Source organism: Puma concolor, chromosome D4, assembly GCF_028749965.1.
Source record: "Puma concolor isolate L17-30 chromosome D4, mPumCon1.1.hap2, whole genome shotgun sequence".
In the NCBI taxonomy this organism is placed as follows: domain Eukaryota; kingdom Metazoa; phylum Chordata; class Mammalia; order Carnivora; family Felidae; genus Puma; species Puma concolor.
In genome coordinates, this window is record NC_141679.1 from 2955479 (window position 1) to 2978504 (window position 23026).

Below are 23026 nucleotides of genomic sequence, written 5' to 3' on the forward strand. Positions count from 1 at the left end.
GAATGCTGCCCCCGCCGCCGAGCTCTGTGTGAGGCACTGTCTCGTGGTCTCTGAGGACCCAGTGGCACCATCCGTGAACCCACAGAGCGTCTTAACATTCACGGGGTGTGGCTCGGGGCAAACGCACGATAATGATCCATGTTCCCATCCGCAATATTCTAATCAAAGCCACGAAGACGCATCTTCCTTCACAACCGAGAGAGGAGCTTGAACTGATGGAGGCGTAGGAAATGATCCTCAGATTGATTATTCAGCGCACCCCCGAGCAACACAGGTGTGAGTTGCAGGCATCCACCTGGATGTGGATTTTCTTTTACAAATACAGTGCAGTCCTGTAAATGTATTTCCTCTTCCTTCTGATCGTCTTAATGCCGTTTTCTTATCTCTAGCTTACTTTTTTTTTTAATTTTTTTTTTTAACGTTTATTTTTGAGACGGAGAGACAGCATGAACGGGTCAGAGAGAGAGGGAGACACAGAATCTGAAACAGGCTCCAGGCTCTGAGCTGTCAGCACAGAGCCCGATGCGGGGCTCGAACTCATGGACCGTGAGATCATGACCTGAGCCGAAGTAGGATGCTTAACCGACTGAGCCACCCAGGCGCCCCTCTAGCTTACTTTGTCGTAAGAACATAGCACATGATACACATGACATAAAATGCACGTTAGTTAACTGTTTCTGTTTTCAGTGAGGCTTCAGGTCAACAGACCACGAGTAGGGAAGTTTTTGAGAAGTCAAAGTTACACATGGACTTTTGAGTGCGGGTCAGTGGCCCTAATCTGCGTGCTGTTCAAGGGTGAACCGCAAATGCGTAATTACATACGTGCACGTATATACACGTATATACATAGAGACGGCGTCAGAGACAGAGAGAGCAGAGAACTGTAGACTCCCGGCGGCTAATTCTGGCTCCAGACATGACACACACTCACATTGACCATAATCAGATTCATTTACAGACATATGGTCCCTAGAAACATATGGTCCCTAGAAAACGATAGGAAAGTAAATAGATCCGTGTGTAAGCACCAGCTACTGGAAAGCCCACTCTCGGACGTGTATCAACGGTATTATCCTTAGTCTTATCTGCCGAGACCGCGTGGAGAGTGGCCGGGGGTCGCGGGTCCTCAGCCACCATGGGCCCGCTGTGCACGTGCACACCCCTGCATGCACACGGACACATGTGCACGCATCCGGTGGCCCCAGACATTCTTGCCTGAGGGGCACAAATCCTCAGGAAGTCGACAGTGCAACCGAAACGAAACGAATGTTCTCGTTTTCCAGTCAAGGAGACTTCAGCACACAAAGTGAAGGAGCTGTCAGCCAGTGCAGACGCTCTGTCCCCAAAGGAAGGAAATCGTGTCTCCCTGAGTCCTGAGGGAAAAGACCACTATCTCCCAGCACCGGCCCCTCGCATCAGGAGGAAATATGTGCAGATCCCCTGAGGCAAAGCAGAACCGATATGCTGCCCACAGCAAACTCACTCGTGCCTCCCAGCAACTTAGGGGGCCGTCCCAGCCAGCTTCCCTCCTGACCCTGGGGGGCCGTCCCAGCCACCTCCCCGCTCAGGACACCTGGGAGTCAGGAGACACCCAGGAGCCCAGGAGTCAGAGGCTGGGAGAGCCAGGCCGCACCCCACGCTCCTGCCTCTTTCGGGGATGCTCCTGGCCGCCAGATTACCGACAAGGACAACTCCAGATTATCACGCAAGCTCTCTCTGGAAGACGGGAGACGTGAAATACAAGAAGCCAAAGAAGAAACCCCTAGAAATAAGCACTCCACGGACACCATTGTTCTTTTTCCAAAAATGTGTTTAATATCAGGCAAAGGGTTACAGCGCCATCGGCCAAAAGGACGACGGTCGGGCAAAGGCAGCCCGAGGTGCAAGGTGGGGACAAGAGCGGTGGGGGGTGGGGGGCATGGAAAACGGCAGGATTCGCCGGGCGGCCCTGGCTCCTGGAGGCGCCTGCCCGAGGCCGAGGGAAGGGCCTCTGGGGAGAGCCCATCTGCAAGGCAGGAGAGGAAGGCTAGTCTGACTCTTCCTCATCCAGCACCTTGTGACTCGCTCCCCTCGTGCGGGAGGCGCACGCTCTGGAGAATTTACTGGGACGAGACGCGTTTCCCTTTCCTGATGGCACAGTATGTTCACTGCAGACGGGGGGCATCTGCTCTGCTTGGACGGGGCATCGACTTTCCGTCCACATCCTTCTGCTCCCGTGTACATGTGGAGACGAAGTCCCTCTGATTGACGCTGGTGGGGAGAACAGGCACGAGAGAACGGGGTCAACCTGGGCCGACCTTCAGGGAACATGTCTGGCACTCGCTGGGCGTAAGGTGTCTTGATTTAAGGGGCGGAACCTGAGGGGACCTGGGGGGCGATGCGGCCGGGAGGGCGGCATCCGGACTCACGAAGACAGACTCCGCCGTGTAGGAGGGTGGCTCGCACATGCACGCACGCACACGTACACACGTGTCATGGAGAGCCAGCACCCCCAGCAAGGGGGACAGCTGACCTCTGTCTTCACGCCCCTCGTCTCTCTGAGCCACTCCCCCTCAGATGTCAAAGCCATTCTTCCCATTTGGAAAAAAAATAACGAGGACAAAAGGAATTAAGTTCAGAGAAGGTGTCTAACTCTTCCCAGAATCACACCGTATTAGAGGAGTCAAAATCCGAGTTAGATCCTCCGGGCTCCAAAGCCAAGCTTTGCCACGCATGGTCTCCTCTAAGACTCATGTAATGCACACGGTGACCCGGGGCCACACTGCCGTCAGCCCCACAAGAGTGAGCAGGCACGCACCCCAGGTCTCACGGGAACGAAGGGTGCCCCCCACCAGGTCAGTGCAGCACTGGGCATGGCCCCTGTGCCCTGTGTCTTTGTCTCTCGTGAGAACGCAGCATGCCGGCCTTGTCCTGGAAAGCTCCCCAAGGACACTGTCATGAACAAGGGCCGGCACCCAGGCTGGTTGCGCCAGGCCAGGAGGGACTCGGACGCGCATCCCATGCACCCATGCACAATGCATAGGCGAGAAGATACATCACTGTTCATCTCGCTCTCCACCCACGGCCACGGCCACGGAGCCAGCACTGGGGCCGGCCCTTCCCTCCCTCGGGCCGGAGTGTGTGCACAGCAACCCAGACCCATGGGCGGCGGGACGGACAAGGAGAAGAGCCAGTCCCGCTGCGTGGGCCCGGAGCTGATGAGAGAGGGCGACACCAGTCACAGGGAGTGAGGAGGAGGCAGGTCCACGTCCAGCCCTTGTGACATGGCGAAGGCCCGGAGAAAGACAGGATCTCTGCTCAGGTGCAGGGCCAGAGGGGGACGCCATTTGTTCCTAAGCACAAGCTGACGCCCTGGTATTCCGGGGGCACAGCGGACAGAGGGTGACCCAGAGCATGACCCAGGACGGGGAGCCAGGAAAACAGGCCAGAAGCCACACGGCTGGTGCCTTAAATCCGGCAGGGGTTATGTTGTTGAAGAGACGCGAGGGGAAGATGTCTGGGGCAGATATGAGGCTTTGTGACACAGACAGACACGGAAGAGTCTCTCAGGAGCAGCGCACCAACAGAGAGACGCGGGGTGAAGGGGGATCCCATGCGTGTGGACGCCAAAACCGCGGCCGCAGCGACAAACGAGGCGTGCTCGCGTGAAGACAGCAGAAAGCGTCGCTGGAGGACAGAAGCAGGACCCACACAGGCAGAAACTCATGCCACGTCCTGGACATAAGGTCGTGGTATCATTGAGTATAATTCTCCCCAAAACAGTCATGATCACCTCGATCATAACTGCAATCCTGATGAGATCGTTCTGTGCTGAACGCTACGATGTCAGAACACAGAAGGAAGTTCGAAAATGATGAAGAATTCTTTTTAGTCGACAAGAGAGCACAGCCAAGGGTGGCGGGTCCCACCAGGGCGGATGTGTCTACGGATCAGAACCGCACACGTATCAGTGTCCAGGAGCACATCCAAGTGTCCAAGGGAATTGAGGGGACGAGACGGAGGCATCTCGAGTCCACGGGGGAATCCAGGCTGGGCACAGTGGCTATCTTGTCACAGGTGGCATGAAAATCCAAATGTGAAAAGTAAATACAAATATTAGAAGATCATCAGCGTAATCTCCCCACGAGGGAGATGTTCAAGACAGGAACACGAGCCTTGATAAGCACACTCTAATTTAAAAGTTTCACTGTAATGCAAAATATTTCCAGCACACGCCCAGCGTGCAAAACACTGCCACGAATTACTAAGAAAACGGAGGGGAGCCCAGCAGAAAAGTGGACAAGGGATGTCAACAGGGAATTCACTACAAAGGACTCCAAGCCGGCACGTAGGTAAGAAGGACACGTTTCCGGCACGTGAAACCCTCAAAGTCCAGCAACAGCAGCGTCGTCTGACCGTAAACCTGGTTAAAATGAACGCTGTAAAAGGGGCAATGGAGCCACAACCAGGGCTTATCGCGTGTCCGCTAAGTGGTCCCGCTGTACCACTGTGAGGGCATTAATCTCCCAGCGTGGAGTCCGCACGATCTCCATTTTGCGGGTGAGAACCTAAGACCAGAGAGGTTAGGAGGCCTGCCTGAGGCCGCACAGCTGGGAGAGGGAGGTGGACCCAGCCTGCCGCATGAGCCGGACACCTGGCCCAAGTCAGCTGCAAACCCTCCACCCTCCCACCCCCCGCCACTGCGAGAGCAGGTGTGAGCTCCGGCAGGCGGCTGGGGATAAAACACTGATGGCCACGGGACCCAGCGATTCCGTCTCTGGGTATACACGCCGGAGGACTAAAAACAGCATCTCGAACAGGTGTTTGCACACCCGTGTTCACAGCAGCCTGACTCACAACAGCCAAACAGTGGGCCCAGTGCCCACTGACCAGGCGGATGGGTAAAGCAAATGTGGCCCATCCATCCAGGGAAACACCACTCAGCCTTGGCAAGGCAGGGAAGTCTGACACCTGCTCCAACATGGATGAACCTTGAGGACATTGTGCTGAAGGAAATAAGCTAGTCACAAAAAGACAAATACGCTTGGCCCTTGAACAACCCAGGGGTTAGGGATGCTGACCCCCCACAGCTGAAAATCCATGTATAACCTCTGATTCCCCAAAATCGTAACCAGTAACAGCCCAGTGTTGACCGGAAGGCTTACTGATCACGTCAACAATGGATTAATGCATATGTGATATCCCGCCTGCATTCTCTCTACAAAGTAAGCCAGAGGAAAGAAAATGTTAAAATCATAAGGCAGAGAGAGTGCATTTAAGCGCTGGACTGGATTCATCGAAAAAAATCCACGTCTAAGCAAACCCGTGCGGCTCAAACCGATGTTGTTCAAGAGTCACTCCACTTCCACGCGGTGCCTGGAGTCATCAAATTCACAGGCACGGAACGTGGGTGGAGGGCGCCGGGGGCTGGGGAGGAGGCCTGGAGGGTTGGTTTTTATGGGGACAGGGTTTCAGTGTGGAGGAGACGGGTGGTGGGGACGGCGACACAACACTGAGACCACACCTAATGCCACTAAACTGTGCACTTAAAAATGATTCAAGTGGTAAAATTTAAAAACAATTAATGTTTATTGTTGAGAGCGAGAGAAAGAGAGAGACAGAACACGAGCAGGGGAGGGGCAGAGAGAGAGGGAGACACAGAATCCGAAGCAGGCTCCAGGCTCTGAGCTGTCAGCACAGAGCCCAACGCCAGGCTCAAACTCACAAACCATGAGATCATGACCTGAACCAACTGAGCCACCCGGGTGCCCCTTAAAAATTTTTATTATGTTTATTTTTGAGAGGTAGAGAGAACATTAGTGGGGGAGGGTCAGAGAGAGAGGGAGACAGAATCCGAAGCAGGCTCTAGGCTCTGAGCTGTCAGCACAGAGCCCGACGTGGGGCTCGAACCCACGGACTGTGAGATCATGACCTGAGCCAAAGTCGGATGCTCAACTGACTGAGCCCCCCGGGTGCCCCAAAGTGGAAAAAATTTTAAAGCAGCAATTAAGGAGAAGCCAGAAACCAGCCACCGCTGACCATGTGCTGCGCTCATGGGGTCGGGGCCTCGGGCAGGGGCTCCCAACCACGGCCCGACCACCGGGCCCACGCAGCCCACTGAGATTCATACGAATTTTAACGTCTTCCTCCGTTCTGAGCGTAATTAAATCTTCAGTGTTTCCTGTCAAACGCATCATCATTTTCCGACGCACTTTTAGGCCCATAATGATAGAATCCCTGGCTCAGACTATAAATAATTGAGCTGAGGCCCTTACAGACGTGATAACAGCTTCCGTGGGACGTCCTTCAGCACATCCTGTGCTCCGCTGCTATTAAAAGGCTCTGTGGGCGTCTGGCCACATGTCGGAAAGCGCTGCCTCACATGTAAACAAACCACAGCTAAGGAATAATAAATAACATATATTTAGGCACGTATGTCTCAGAGGGTCAGGTCCTACCCCACTCCACGCGCTAACGTCGAATACGGAGGACAGTCGCACTCAGATGAAACAAGAATGTCGCCAAACAGACAAAATGGTGCCCACTGATGAGCGGGCGTAAGATGACTCTTGATTCCCCGAGAACCGACACCGTGTTACTTGCCTGTGTCCTAGACTCGGCGAGCCGGGGGGAGACCAGGACTCTGGCCCCAGCCTACCCACCCCTAAGCAAGGTCTGTGCTGGACTCGATTCCCCCGGATGTGAAGGGCCAAGTTCATCCCCATCACTGGACGGGGCATGCCGTCTGGAGATCACATGTGCACCCGGCATAAAATTAAATTACTACGTGAGCCTGATCACTTACTCCACCTCTGAGGGCATGGGGGACACGAAACCGCACACAGTGTGCCCGCAAAGTTGTGGAAGAAAACTCACCCTTCCGTTTTTCTGGTACTTTTGTTTTCGAAACTTTCTCTAGTGGACGGGCACGTGCCATGTTCATAATGAAACAGAATTGAGGCTGGGGGCATGAAGGTTAGCGGAGTGTGGCAGTTTTAACCCGGGACACTGGGAAAAGTCTGAAGGCTCTCAGTCGTCTGAGTGCTGGGGCACATCTAGTGGGGGGGAGGTCAGGGGTGCTGCGGGATGTCCTAAAATGCCCAGAAGGGCCCCCACAACAAGGCATGACCCGGCCCCAGATGTCAGTGATGCCGAGGCCAGGGAAGCCCTGGTCTGGAGCCTAGTTTTCATCTCCTGTCCAGGCCCCTGGCCCGCCATGCTGGGCTCCCACGCCATCGGCACCAACGGGAACCGTCCGTGGATGCTCCGTTCACACAAGAAAAGGGCGTCCCTGGAAGGGAGGCTCAGTGTTAAAATCGCTGATGGGAACAAGCGGTAGGGCCAGTCCCCCCTTTGCTGTCCCCCGCCTGTCCTGCAGGTCCCAGGGCTCCGGACAGAGTGCGGGTGGGACAGGGGGTCTGGCGGTCACCTGTGCGAGGCTGATACCGCCAGACCCGGGGCCTGAGAGGGAGAAGAGGCTTTGCTGAAGCAGAGGAGAGGGCCAGGAGGGAGCCGCACAGGGCCATGGGGAGCAGGGCAGCCCCCCCGGGGGCAAGTGCCCCTGCCAGTGGGACAGGCAGAGCCAGAAACTCCACCAGAGCATGCGCCGCAGGGACCCTGGGTCCTGGGGAGGCGTCCCAGAACCAGGACACCCGCCCACCCCTCCGGGGACCAGCGGACAGCCCGGGGAGCAGGGTTCACTGCCTTAAAAGAACACCAGCCATAAACCACGTCCTCTGAAGGAGGCAGGGTCAGGCCCACTGCTCGCCTACACGTCTCTCTTACCTGATGTTTTGGTGTGCTTAAATAAATTATAACAACTTATAGACCGGCCACTAGAATTTGCTCTCCAGCACTTGAAGTCTGTACTTCAAAAGGAGTTATAAATTGCCGATCTCGAAATTATCCAAGTCTTCATAAGCCGTAAATAAAAACTTGAAGATAAAGGCCACTATGCCACCACATTATCCTCAAAGAAAGCGGCGTTTTCTAAAATAAATGACTTTCAACGTGCTCAGCACACACAACCGTGCTAATTTTCATAGAAAAGGCCCTGGGGGCAGAAAGGAAGGAGAAGTGCTTTAATATCACCTTTTCCACACAGTTTGTCTCACTAATCACATCCTTGGGCCACCACTATTAACCATTTGCTTTTCCTGATGTTCCATCTTCAGCCATTTCCCCCGACTCCTGAAAATTTAAGATTTTGACGAGTATTATTTGACTACCTACTGTGCTGGGCTCTGAGATTTTGGAGGGCCCTTCTGGGATGCCCCGTGGCCTTGATGGGCTCTGAGAACTCCTCACCCGGAACTCATCAAGGCAACTCAGACTGTGCATTTAGAAGGCCATGTGGCCCCATCTCCCTGCCCCGCCGCATTCAGACACTTTAGACTTTGTTCTTTCCCAATAATGACCAACAATATGAATACATTTTGATGAGGGGGAAATGCTTATGATTCTAAGGGAGGATCCGTGAACATAACCTTTTGTGTACAGTCTGAACGTTATTATATCAAGCCTGCATGTAAAAAATACACCTTCATTGGGGCGCCTGGGTGGCGCAGTCGGTTAAGCGTCCGACTTCAGCCAGGTCACGATCTCGCGGTCCATGAGTTTGAGCCCCGCGTCGGGCTCTGGGCTGATGGCTCAGAGCCTGGAGCCTGTTTCCGATTCTGTGTCTCCCTCTCTCTCTGCCCCTCCCCCGTTCATGCTGTGTCTCTCTCTGTCCCAAAAAAAATAAATAAACGTTGAAAAAAAAATTTAAAAAAAATACACCTTCACTAAGTCATCAAAACTGACATCACTATGGAGACAAAGTGACCTCACACGCCTACTAACGCGCACTGAGAAGGACACAATTTCTATTGTTTACTGCCAGAACACATAAGCTAAGAGAAACAGACAGTTAAAATTAAGGCAAATTCTACAAAATACCTGGTGTGTACTTCCAATAAATGTCCAGAGAGACAAAGAAAGGCTGAGCAGTCGATGCAGCGGAAGGGAGCCCAGAGCCGTGACAACCACATACAGTGCGTGGTCCTGGCTGGAGCATTACCCTGATACCAAAGCCAGACAAGGACACCACAAGAAAATTATAGGCCAACACCCCTGGTGAACAGATGCAAAAATCGTCAACAAGACAGCAGCAAATCAAACTGAACAGTACATTAAAAGGATCATTCACCATCATCAAATGGGATTTAGTCCAGGGATGCAAGGATGGTCTGCAAATCAAGGGACATGATACACCACAATTTACAAAATGAAGGATGAAAACCACACGATCACCTCAGTTGATTCAGAAGAAGCATTTGACAGAATTCAACATCCACTCGTGATAAAAACTCTCAGCAAACTGGGTATACCGGGACTGCATTTCGGCCTCATAAAGATCATGTAGGACGAGCCCTATATTACACTCAACGGGGAAACAGTGTGAGCTTTTTCCCTGAGATCAGGAGCAAGACAAGGATGTCCACTCTCTCCACTTTTATTCAACATAGCATTGCTTTTCCAGAATTATTTTGGCTATTCTAGCTCTTGACTGCTCTATATACATTGAAGAACTGGCTTATTGATTTCTACAAAAAGCTCAATGGGACTTTGATTAGAATTGTATTACACCGCTAGATAATTTTTAAAGATTTTTATGTTTTAACAATGCAGTTTTTTAACCCATGAATGTAGTCTATAACTCCATTTATTTAGATCCTTCTCTCATCAATGTTTAGTATTTTGTTGCATATAAATCTAGGATGTGCTTTGTTGAAATTAACACTAATTCATGTTTTTGTGCTATTGTATATGGTCCTTTCAAATTTCCATTTTTCAGTTAATTTCTGCAACCTTGCTAAACTCCCTTATTAGTTCTAGAAGCTTTTATATAGTTTCTTCAGGATTTTCTGTGTAGATGACTGTGCCATATGCAAATAGAGATTGTTTCATTTTTCCCTGTCCGATTTGTATGCCTCTTACATTTTTCTTGTCTTATCACACTAAGATCTCTAGTACAATGTTAAATAAAAGCTGCTAACTATGAGGTTGCCTGCAGGGTTTTGTGGATGTCCTGTCATCAGGTTAAGGGAGAATCCTTCTATTCCCAGTGTGTTGAGAGTTTTTATCATAAATGTATGTGGAATTCTTGCAAAATCTTTTCTTTACATATTGAGATTTTCATATTTTTTTCTTTTTTAGTCCACTGATACGGGAAATTACATTGTTTAAATTTTTAATGTTGAGCCAACTTTCCAATCTCTGGATAACCCTTCCAGTATATGTTGTATTATTTTTTGATAAATTGCTGGATCCAACTTGCCACCATATTGTTAGGGTTCTGTGTCTAAGTTCACAAGGTTTTGGGTTTTTTTCTTTTAATGCCTTTGTCTGGTTTTGGTACCCAATAATGCTGGCCCCATAAAACAAACTGGGAAATGTTCCTTTCTGTTTTCTGGAAAAGATCGTGAAGAATAAATCTCATTTCCTCCTAAGTGTTTGGTAGAATCTATCAGTTGGTACCATGTGGCTTTAGAGTTTTCTCCATGGGAAGATTTGTTTGTTTGTTTTTACTATGGATTTTATTTCTTTAACAGATATAGGCCAATTCAGATTATCTATTTTTTTTTCTTTAAGCCACTCTGGTAGTTTTATCTTTCAAGGAATTTGTCCATTTCATCTAAATTATTCAATTTATTGGCATAAAGTTGTTCATAATATTTCCTTATTATCCTTGCAGTGTCTGTGGTATCTGTGGTAATGTCCCCTCATTCATTCCTGCTCTTAGTAGTCTGAATTTTCTCTCTCTTCATGATTGATCTAATAGTTTACCAATGTTAGTGTTTTTTCCTTAAAAAAACCTACCTTTTGGTTTCAAATATTTTCTCTAATCTTTTTCTGATTCCAATTCCATTGACTTCCAATGCTCTTGAAATGGCCTAAAGAACAATAAAACTTAGAGAAAACACAGCAATGATTCTGAGCCAAGAAATGGTTCACTATATTCAGACCCCGAACTGGAAAAGAGTTTCAAGGATATCTTTTTCATATTGCTTATATTTTCCTTTTAACAGATGTACAGCTGTTATAATGATATAAATCTGTGCCTGCAAACACCCGAATTGATTCTAAGTGATATTAAAGCATTGTGTTATATTGTAACAGGCATGCTTTTCTTTTAATGGTTATAAAATAATTAGTTGGTTTTTTTTTTAATAGGAGATGGTATTTTATAGTAGACGAAATGTGGTGTCTTCAAGACTTCCAGTGAGGAATGAGCCTGTAGAGCAATTCACACAATGTGGTCCTAAAGCTCAGGGCACACATGGACACTTCTTTGGCTGAATGTTTGGCCTTGAGGCATGGACAGCGGGCCAGGAGAGTGAGGCGGTACGCAGGTCGGCGTGGCTGTGCAAAGGAAGAGTGATAGGGTGTCATGAGGAATAGATTTAGAAAGGTATGCTGAGGCAGGTCAAGTAGAACACTGGCTGCTAAATTAAGAATTTTCCATTGTATTCTGCAAGTAATGGATAAATAGGGAGTAATATGTCTCAGGCACACTAACCCATGAGCCGGTGCCCAGGAAATTGAAGGAGAGAGCAGAAGGAAGGAAAGTACTCAAGGGGCTGCCCAGGGAGAGCCAACAAGCCCCAGCGGTTGAACAAGGGAGAAGATGAGGCAGGACAGTCCCGGTTTCTACTCTGGGAGAAGGTGTGGGTGGTCGTTACGAGCATCCAGGAGATGTGAGCTGGCCCGACAGCGGTGTTGGAGGTGAGGTGGTGGGAGGTGAGAACAGGAGGCAGAGATACGATGCTCGGGATCTGGCAACTGACTGAGCAGCTGTGTCCAGGAAGACATACCAGTACAGGGCCGGACTCAGAAGAAGATTCAGAGGTGCGGACACAGATCTGTGGCTTATGCACCCGGAAGTGTTATATAAACCAACGAGATGACCAACACGGACAAAACATCACGAACACGAAAATGTCGAAATCCGCGAACATGTCTCGAGCTCTCCCACGCACTAGACAGCATGTTAAGTGCTTTTGAGATATTAACTCGATCATCCCTCGACCCTGTCAGGAGGAACCATAATGATTCCCATGCTAAAGACGGAGACACAGAGACACAGAGAATTTAAGTCACTTGCACAACCACACAGCTGGAACGTGGTTCAGCACAAACAGAAGCCCAGATCACCTGACTCTAGAACCTGTAACATTTGACCGATGTCTGCAAAGGCAAGGAGGTCCTTACGGGATGATATAGTTGGGGGGCAAGTGAACTCAGAAAAAGAGACAGAAAAGGAGCAATCAAAGAGGTGCGTCCTGACACAAATGTGCTTCTGGCATGGGGATTATAAATACACATCACGCCAGATGGTCCTTAAGGAGAGTATGGAGTGAATGCCACGTATTCATCTCATGGATTCTATTTAAACCATTGTGAGCCACCGAGTCAACTATGCTCTCCATTTTTAAAATTTCTGGATGAGTGGGATCACTTGGAAAAAAAAAAAATGGACTCATTTTCAAAGCGGTGGTTTCATAGATGGGAGTTGCAAACAGTTCAGACGTTAAAGATAAAATCTGGAGCACTGCGTCTCCAAGGGTGGTACCTGGGCCGGGTCAGAAGCTTCTCCTGAAGACTTGTTGCAAATGCAAATTCTCAGCTCCCACTCCAGACCCACCGAATCAGAAACTCTGGGGGCGGGTCCCAGCCGTCTGCTGTCACAAGCTGTCCACATGACTCTGAAGTGTCAAAGTTTGAGAACCACTGCTCTAGAAAATAAGATGATCTGTTCATGTGCATCAAATCTCTGGAGTCCCCGCCCCAGGTCAGAGCGCTGACAGAGCACAGATCAGCCCTGTGGCCCCTCTGTGCCCGGCCTTCTGGGTTCTGAAAGGAATCCAGACTTTGGGGGAGCCCAGGTCAGGTTGGGAGGGGGTCCTCTCCTTCTGGTGCAAAATGGCAGAGAAAACACGAAGATCTTCTGTGCGCGCTGCCTTCATCCAGAGATCTTAGCAGGGTCACCTCGGGGGGTCACCCGGCCTTGCCCCAACCCACCGCGGCAGAATCCCACAGGAGGGCATCGTGGCATTTAACAAAGTTTCTTCGTCCTTAGCCTGCAAAGTGAGATGTGTCCTTCCTGAGCAGAAAGTTCCACCAGGAGACAGCCGAATAAGCTGTCAAAGAAGGAGACAGACAGACAGATCCTGAGGCTTTGTGTGGGAGGCTCTGCCCGCTCCCCAGCCTGCTTTGCTGGAACTTGTAGACGCCGTGTCTAACCGCCTCTCTGCATCTCGGTGACAGCCGGGCTTGCCCTGGCCAGCTGCCCTTCCTTGCCAACCCTGAACCCTGTGAGAGCCTGGCTCGCCTGTGCAGTCCAGTGGCTACCCGCGCCCATCTGTACCTGCCCACCCCCCACGCCCCACCCAGGAGACTGTCCCTAGGACCATCTCCCCGCCCTGGCTCCCACGGACGGGCCCCCAGCTGGATGTTCTCACGCCCATGAGCGGTGACTGCCCTCAGTGGCAGACGGCTACGTCACTTGCCCCTGTGCTCAGAAAGTTGTAACGACAGGGCCATCCTGACGTGGTGTTAACCAGGCCTTGAAAGGAAAGGGGAGAATGGAGACAGAAGGGGTGCAGATTTTCCAGATGGGGGGAGAAAATGGGAAGCAGACTGCTTGACGCGGGAGTTCCGGGCCGGAAGAGGAGGAAGCGTTTCCCCCGACGACTTGGAGAAAGACACGGTGCCTCGCCCTTCGCCGGCCCACCCACCTGGCTCGTCCTTCCTCACCTCCCTCATCCCTGAACCCCGTCCCACCCCACCCCACCGCGCCCCGTTCTGTCCCCCACTCACGCCAAGCTGGCTGACTCGGTGAGGGTCTCATCCTTTCTATAAACCACCCGCGTGAAATTTTTTGTCAAGAACGTTTTAATTACATTTCCTCCTATTCTTTGGAGAAATCTAACGGGCAGCCGTGGAAGCACAGGAGACCAGTCCCAGGATGAGCGAAAGAAGCACGACAGGGGCAGAGTCCTCACGGACCTCGAGGGCCCCACGAAGACCCTGCTCTCGAGTTCCCTCCCCCTGTGGCTGCTCAGACAGCTGCTCCGCTGTGGTCAGGAAGGGCGTCTGCAGTGAGCCCCCTCCTCCAGCAGGGCCTCCGAGGTCTGCCTGGCCCATGCTTCCCGAAGCCGCATCTCTCCCTCGTCCCCGACGTGGCTACAACGCCGCTCCAGAGCCCGTCTGACACCCACGGCTCTGGCTCGGGCCTCTGCAGCTGCGTCCCAGCCTGTGAGGTCTTGGTGGCGTGAACTTGCCCATCCTGTTGGCTCACGCCTGTCTGGGAAGCTCAGGGCCAGGCTCGGGGCTCCTCAGAAAAGCCCTGCACGTGGCCGTCCCTCCTTCAGATCACTCTGCCGGGTGGCACAAAATTGCCCGCATCTGACCGTGTTCACCTTCTGCATCCACAAAAACGTCAAGGTCGTGTGGTTTCTCGCACCCTACTCGTGTCTACGTCTGTGTTGATCTTCTCTCTCCCCGCAAGAGAAGGCGAGCTCTTACTCCGGGCTTTCTGACCAACATCTCAACGGTGGCCGGATGTACCATGCGATAGACACGTATTCGGTGGCCAAAGGACCAGCGCGCTGAGCCTGGAACGCAGTAGGTGCTCCACGCCGGGGTCCCATTCGTGATTATTATTACTACTATCAGCAGCTGGCAAAGCAGGGACACAGAATGAAATACTAGAAATACTGCTCGAGTGAAGGCGATGCCTTCTTACTAAATATTTTACTCTTCTCAGTAACTTACAGTCTTTCTCTTCAGCTGGAAAAAATACCCTGGACCGAACTGGTATTGATCATTAGTAATAGTATCAATCAGCAAATAATATTACAGATTAAGCATTATATTGGTTATTATTATATTATTAATTATAATTATATAATTATAATAAAATAAATACGTAATACATAACATGATAAATTTTAACATATACCATATAATATGTCTGAAATATATATTTATAAGGTATAATCGATATAATTAAATGTTATATTTATTAATATGTATATAATATGCAATTAAATATAATCAAATATCATTTATTAATGTATAATTAAGTTTAAATTTAACTCAATTAAATTAAATATATTAAATTAAATTTAATATCAAATGCTATTAAATATAATATTAATTATAATTATAAATTATAAATAGAATATTAATTATAATTATAATTATAATATTAATTAATTAATATATTCATTGACAGACCCCGTCAGGTGTGCTGAGCACAGGCCAGGGCAGCCCCAGAACTTCATGGGTCCCGTTGCTAAGACCCTCGACACGTCTCCCAGATGGTTCCATTCGCGCCCGCGTGTGAGGATCCTGAGCCCACAGAGGTCATGAGTGGCTGGGAAGTGGTGCTGGGCTGGTGCCCAAGGGTCCCCGGACACACCCCGTGCACACAGGGTTCTGCCACGAGGGGTCGGGACCAGGACAGCTGCTCAGGCGGGCAGAGACTGAAAAATCTGATTCAGATGGACGGGCCAGGAGCCGTCACCCCACTGCCCCAAGCCCACTCTGGCTCACAGGGTGGTGCCCGTGACCCCGCCATGCCGTCCCGGGGCCCCGAGCCCGGCACAGGCCGCTCCGATGGAGGCTCGTCCGGCATCCTCAGCCAGGCCAGGGTGCCCCCACATTGTGAGCCTCTGTCCCCTGCCCGGGACAATCTTCGGTTTAACTCAACTTAGCGGGAGGCAGACAGTGGGCAAATGCACCGGTGCCCCATTCCCTCCATGGGAGAACGAGGCTGGCCAGTGATGGGGGTCTCTGTCTGCGACCCCTTCCTGCTCCCCAACCCAGTCTCCCTAAACACCCTCCAAAATACCTCAGGTCCGCTCAGGGCCCAGAATCAGGCACGAGTGCATGTGGGTCCGGTCAAGGGAACAATCCTGGACACCCTCACCGTGCATGGCCTGTGCCGGCTGTTTCCAGAAGTAACGTCTTTAATGCTCCCCAAGTGAGTGAATCCGTCAGCGTGCATTACGGAAGCAGAGACTGGACACAGAAAAGAGGCCCGTAGGAAAGTAGACCCCGCCTCCCTTTGCCCCCGAGGCCGGCCTGGCGTCCTAACTGCAGCCAGCCAGCCAGAGGCGGGACCTCAGCTGGGTGCACACGGCCCCCCTGTTCCCTCTCCACTCCGGCTCCGTACCCTGTGGCGCACACCAGAATCACGGCAGAGTCCGAAAGACAGAACCCCGTGTGGGGCCGGTGGAAAGGATTTCAGGGGTAACTGCCCACGCCCCAGACACCCTCGTGGTCTGGCTTCAGAGCCCAGCCCTGTGTAAGCAACGGCCTCGGTCCTATGCTTCCTTTGGATCTGCCTCGTAGTCGGGGGAGGAATCCACTGGCTTAAATGTTCCCTCCTCCAGGAAGTCTTCCCAGACTAGCTCAGGCCCTCGGGATGCTCTCCTGAGTTTCTGTGGTACTTCAGCATGCCTGCACCGAACGCCTGCCCGACTGCCTTGTGACTCGGGGCCTCCAATGAGGTGTGGACCTGTGCCTGGCACATCCTCACACGCAGATGCAGACGAAGGAGACACGAGGCACGAGGTTATCCTGGGGGTGGTAAGACTGAGAAGTGATGGACCGCGAGGCAGGAGGACTCAGCTTTACTCCAGAGCCGGGTGTGCGTGCACGCAGGGAGCTGGCGTTTTCAAAAAAGACTCCTAAACGGAGAACACGCTAGCTCCCCCCCGCCAGGCCTCACCCCGGGGGTACGGGGCCGCCAGAGGCTCGGCCCGTGAGACACGTTCGGAATGAGTAAATTTAGAATGAAGCAGTCAGGCTAAAGTCACAGAGAGCGGCTGCGCGCTCCCCGCATAGCAGGGACGGGTGGGCAGACCGTTCACACCGCCGTCTCCCTTCTATTTCTGACAGTCAACCCGCCCCGGGGAAGATCTTTACAGATTTGCTCCTCTTCCAGCCCGCTGAACTTCCACCGACGTTAGAGGTGTTTACTTTGCGGCGGGAAGGGAGCCCCGCAACACCATAACCGAGTGTGCTCGCTGCAGCGAGAACGGGGCCCCCCCGTGCCACGTGTAAAGCACGCGTCTTAAATCCACGGATCGGGTGGATGTTCAAAGACAGGACTTTCCGGATTGCTTCCTCTGGGTCTGCAAACTGAGAAAATAACAGAACCAAGCCCTGCCCGCGTGGGGGGGGGGTGGGGGCGTGTGGAGCCCCCACCGCTGTTCTCAGATCTGGGCAGAACATGCCTGAGCCCACCGTCCTGTGTCTCCGTCACTGTCCCGGGCAGGGTGATGCAGGCGGACCACTCTGCCAGCCTCTGGGAGCCCCAACGCCTTATCTGCCCTTCTTCCTCCGTGTCCGTCTCTGGCCACAGCAGCTGCCCAGAGCCTGGGCACTGCCCCGAGCCCGGCACGGCCTCTGTAAGCACAGATACCTTGTCAGCAAATGCAGCCTGTCCCCACACCACGCAGTACACACTTGCCACGGTGGCCACGCCACACCGCCGTGTGGGAGGTGTGACGGGAAGGGTTCTGGGGGCCGCCGGTGCAGGTGGGGGAGGGTCTCTCGCTTGCAGGACGTCTGACCAGGGCACACGCAGTCTCAGGAAGGCTGCCACACACACGAGAGGAAACGCAGCGGACTGGGGTGGAATGCACACGGACGACGAACCGTGTGGTGGAATTTTGACCTCAGATTTTGTCTTCTTTAAGGGCTCGTAGAAAACCCTGGGAGCCAGCAGTGACCGGAGAGGAGGGAGCATTGCGACTCAGAGAAGGGGGGGGTGGACAGAGTCTCAAGGCCACGCCGAGGCTGAAGATGGGCCCCTCCAAGCACAGGACGGGACAGAGACCACTCTGGAAGCCAGGCCACATCCTCTGCTATCACGAGCCCCCACGATCACAGCGCCACATCCCCGGGCCTCTGTCCCCGGGTTGTCATATCGCCAGTGCGTGCTTGTTAGTTTGCTCAGACTCAAGACCCTGCGGCCACCAACTAACTGTCCTGCACTTTCAGACCAAGGTCACGCCTTCTGAACACAGTGCCCGCGTGAAACATCAGACAGAAAACACGGCAATGTCACAGCGCTCCCACTGGCGGGCCGACGGCTACTTCCACTTTCACTGCCCTCTGCCCCGTGCTGACAATGTGAACAGGTTGTGGCCACGCGGCAGTGAACCGACCCCGACAGACGGCATCAGCCATGAACGTCTCCCGAGACCCCACTGATATGCTGGAACAGAACAAAAGGGAAATACCTTCCCGAAAGGCACAGGTTTTGATTTTGATTTTCAGACTAAACAGACTTGGTGCCTTTTTATAGAGATTTTTCCAAGCATGCTGATGCTGGGTGTGTGCACCAGACAGAATACTGGGGGGCAGGTCACATCCGCAGGGTGGTGCTGGTGGAGCTTTGGGCCTAACCAGGCTCTTTGGGGTCCACTGAAACTACAACAGCTTTTAAAATGAAAACAAACAGGCCACCTGAGTGGCTTAGTCGGTTAAGCGGCCGACTTCGGCTCAGGTCATGATCTCGCTGTCCGTGAGTTCAAGCCCCGCGTCGGACTCTGTGCTGACGGCTCAGAGCCTGGAGCCTGCTTCCGATTCTGTGCCTCCTTCTCTCTCTGCCCCTTCCCTGCTCACGCTCTGTCTCTCTCTGTCTCTCAAAAGTAAATAATATTAAAAAAAATTTTTTACATAAACAAAATGAGGAAAACAAACAAACAAAACCCCACGAAACTAGATTCCGTTATTGATGGACTCTCCACAATGAGTTTATGTTAGGACAACGTGCTGAACCTGAGCTCATCCAGAAGTGCAGCAAAGTCACACGTGGCTGAGTCCACATGCCTACGTGACCTTTATCTGGGGAGTCCAAGCGGTGCAGGAGGTCAGCCGGGGTCAATGAGACCCAACAACACACGTCAGATGTTTGCATTTGTGGCTGAAGACAGGTCACGTCGCTGAGTGCTCTGGGCTTAAGTGTGTATATATTTACACCCTTCCGTGTCCTAAAAATGGCTTAAGATGACCCCCAATAATAGGTAAAATTTAACACGATAAATAAGATAAAAATGAGCAGATGAGGAAATCAGAGGAAAGGAGGAAGGACAGGGCCGGTCCAGTGACCAAAGGCACATGGGGAGCTTCCCATCCATGTGCAGGGCGGGCCCGACGGGCAGAGAACACGTTCTCCCCCGTGACCTCCCTGTCTGACATGGTTCGTCCCTCTGTAACACCGTTCAACACCCCCGCCCCCCACGCCGTGACAGGTGGGAGCATCTTGGGTGAGGACGTTTCAGGGAGGCACACGATGTGGTCCCCTCACGCGGTCATCTGAAGGTCGGGCTCAGGCCAGGCAGGCAACTCGCTGGGACAGTGGGTGCCCACCACCGTTGGCCACCATAACCTCGTTTGGAAACCAGTGGCAGATGAAAGCAGAGGTCTCTGATTGACGCCCAGCCGGGGAGCTGGGTCCTCCCTGCTGGGGCCCCCCCGCCAACTGTCCACCTCGGTGACACCAACTGGAGACCCTCACTGACGCCCCTCAGGGGCTGTGCGGTACACTTTGTAGGCCCCGCCCACTGGGCACCCGATTTCCCACAACAGCCACTGATGTGGGCATTATGCCTGTATGCCTTTCCACACAAGTGGTAAATGGCAGAGGGGGGCTCCATGTACAGTACAGGACGTCCCTCCACGCGGTAGGCAGTCCCCAAGGCTCTGCCCAAAGCGTTAGGGGTACAAGGTGATTAACAGCCACCGCTGCAACTCAGAGTCGATGGCAACTTCTGGGATAGTTGTAGAAGTTATCTACCAGTAAGAGGTCGGGAACCCACGGGTGACTCTACCGAAGGCATGACGATCCACCTCAACTCAGACGGAACAGCACAAAACTACATTGACCCCAACAAAAGGATGCGTGGTTTGGCCGCCAGAGCCTCCAAAGATGCTTACATCCAAAACTTGAAACAGTGGAACAGAGGCGTAGTGAGTGGCTGGTTACTTGCTTGAGAAAATTTTGGGGCGCCTGGGTGGCTCAGTCGGTTAAGTATCTGACTGTTGATTTTGTCTCAGGTCGTGATCTTGCCAATTGTGAGATCGAGCCCCACATCGGGCTCCGCACTGACAGCTTGGAGCCTGCTTGGGATCCTCTCTCTCTCTCTCTCTCTTCCCCTCCCCAGCTCATGCTCACACACTCTGTCTCAAAATAAATAAATAAGCTTTATATATATACACACACACACACACATATATATGTGTGTGTGTGTGTGTCTGTGCATATATATATATATAATGTGTATACACACACATATATATGTATATAGATAGACAAATATTTTTTCGTGATGTCTGGGGAGCCTTTGGAAACACAACTTCCTAGAGCCTATTTAATAAAACCTAACCACAACCTCACATTTTCTGGCAACCTTCCGAGACTGCCTTTAGTATTAAGAGAAAACCATGGCGGGAGAGAGCAGTCACTGGCCTGGTGAGCACTCAAAGACCCCAGGGGCTTCAGCAGCTCCAACGTGTGCCCACCTACAGGACACTGCTGGACATTCCTCTCCGGGAGGCAAAGGCTTCTTTCTGACATCGATTTGTCAGTTTCCTTCAAGGGGTCTCCAGCTATTACCTAAAATAAGGACAGTGTCATATGATATAAAAGCAAGGCAAGAGGCAGAAAGCATCGTGCAGACAAGCACACGTAGTTTTCAAAAAGCCTGATAAAGCCAAGGCTGTTCTGGTGCAACCAGAATTCACCAAGTTTCCTGGGTCCCAGCATGGCACCCCCCTCACCCCATTACGCCGCCAGCCTTTGCCAGCGTCTAAATGGAACGGGATCGAGAAAGACACCTACTCGTCCAAATCCACCCATATCTGTTCTGCAGTTTCCTCCCGCAGTGTCCTCACTACCTCCCCCCCAGAGAGTGCCGGGACCCCGATCAAGGGCACACAGGGACTGCTCACCCCCCTCCACCATCCACCGCTGGTCCCCAGGTCTGCGTCCCCACACCGGGAGGCCAGGAAGGACAACCCATGGCGGCCGGCATGCTGCACGTGCAGAGCTCAATAAATACATCCAGAGAATTTAAACGATACGAAAGCATCTCAGAAGGGGCAGGATCTGTTACAGGAATTCGGCAGAAATAGCCAACAGTTCTCTCTAACGAAACCACCACCACCACGAGAAGGTGAACAGGCGTGTGTTCCCGTGGCCCAGACGCGGCCAGAGCGCCCTGCCCAGCGTGCCGCCTGCACCTGACACTTGGTGCGTGGGACAGACGGTTCGCTCCGCAAATGCTCCCGCTGGTTTCCGGAACGCTCCCACTGCACGGTACCGCCCCTCTGCCTCGGCAAGGCCCGTAGGCCATCCTGTGCAGATCGATGGACACGATTCTTCCCTGAGTGCAGTTTACAATGCTGCTGTGTCCCCACCACGCGTGTCTTGAGCCGCTTCAGGAGGGACAGAAACGTCCCTTCTTTTGAACACAGATTTCTACCGTGAGGAAGACATATCATTCCAGTATTTGCCACAATTAAAGCGTGTGCATCATTTACAGCTATTACTACAAATAATTACTTTCTAAAGCTCGAACGTTAGACTTTGGCTTGCTAACCCAAAGATAGACAATACAGTGACTTGACTGCCATAAACATGAGGCATTTTCTGAGGTCACTATTTAGATCAAATAATTCTACAAATACCAAAGCAAGCTAAGGTCACCCACGGAAATGTGCCATTTCATGAACCCTCCTGACTTTCCAGTTTTCCTCTTCCAGGTGACTTGAAACCAACATGTTTTAAAGGTATAAGCTCTAAAAGGTTACGATTTCATTAAAAACAATGCTTAAATACAGAACTGGCTCTCAGGAAGCTTAGAATCTAGTTGACGGTGGAGGATACATACCCCTGCTCAAAATCGCTGACCCCTTCAAAGAACCAACTGCTTCCTAAACTATTACCGCCATGAATATTTCTGCCTCCAATCCACGCATTTTATTCCCTGTGTATACAGTTGAAAATTCCCTCCTGACACATTTTTCTCTTTGGAAAGAAATAACACAGTTGAGTACACTTTAAAATACCAAGCTTGTATTAGGGCTTCGTGTGTAAAGGAACAATCACAAGCACCACGCATGTCTGAGGCTTCATTATAAAGAGAGCTTGGAAGGAGCAGGGAGTGTCCCCGAGGGTGCTCATGTCAGAGACATGCATCACAGGTGGGGACGAACACTTGGAAATCCTGAATACCCTCCCTGTCACCGTCACCAGCACTCAAGGGGCAAAGTTTCCCTCGGAAATTTCTAGGCTGCAAACTCTGAAATCATTCCTTTCCAAAGTAAAGTCATGGGAGTCCACATTCGAGAGGGCTTACCTGGTAATCTGTGTTCTTGTACTGAAGTCAAGAGACCTCATTGAGCGGAGAACTTCAATGCACCCCAAGTACTGGAAGGGGAAGAAAACGTAAATCATGAGCCCTGGGGACTGAGACGAAGAGACAGTTCTTAACTGTGTAAAGGGCGTTTTGGAAAGCCATATATATTTCTTAGATCTCATTTTATGTACATCATGAGGCTTTGTTATCTTCTGTAAAAGCAATAACCCACACCCTTACGAAACTAACCTCAGTGCCTATGTCGGTACTAGACTTGACTCTTCTGAGTTCCATCAGTATTTTCATTTTAGTTAGAGGTACATTTTTAAAAATTTGTGTTGCGTTGTAACATGTACCGTCAACCACACAAGTCTTAAATGCAGAATTCAGTTATTGCCAAAACACGTACCTGCGTGTAACCACCACTCAGAGCCCAACATCCCAACATCGTATTTCTAGCCCTTTACGAGGGCCTAGAGGCTTATCATTTTTTTTTTTTTTAATTTTTTTTTTTCAACGTTTATTTATTTTTTTGGGACAGAGAGAGACAGAGCATGAACGGGGGAGGGGCAGAGAGAGAGGGAGACACAGAATCGGAAACAGGCTCCAGGCTCCGAGCCATCAGC

The 23026-nt window shown here is 51.4% G+C and overlaps 1 protein-coding gene across 1 annotated transcript in view; it reads right to left on the reverse strand.

Annotated features, from left to right (window-relative positions):
- Positions 1-23026, reverse strand: part of SHC3 (SHC adaptor protein 3) — a 105519-nt gene that overhangs the window by 56997 nt on the left and 25496 nt on the right. The window contains exon 2 of the mRNA XM_086684834.1: positions 22401-22471. Coding sequence (XP_086540960.1) covers positions 22401-22471 — 71 coding nt within the window. The remainder of the gene's footprint in view (positions 1-22400; positions 22472-23026) is intronic.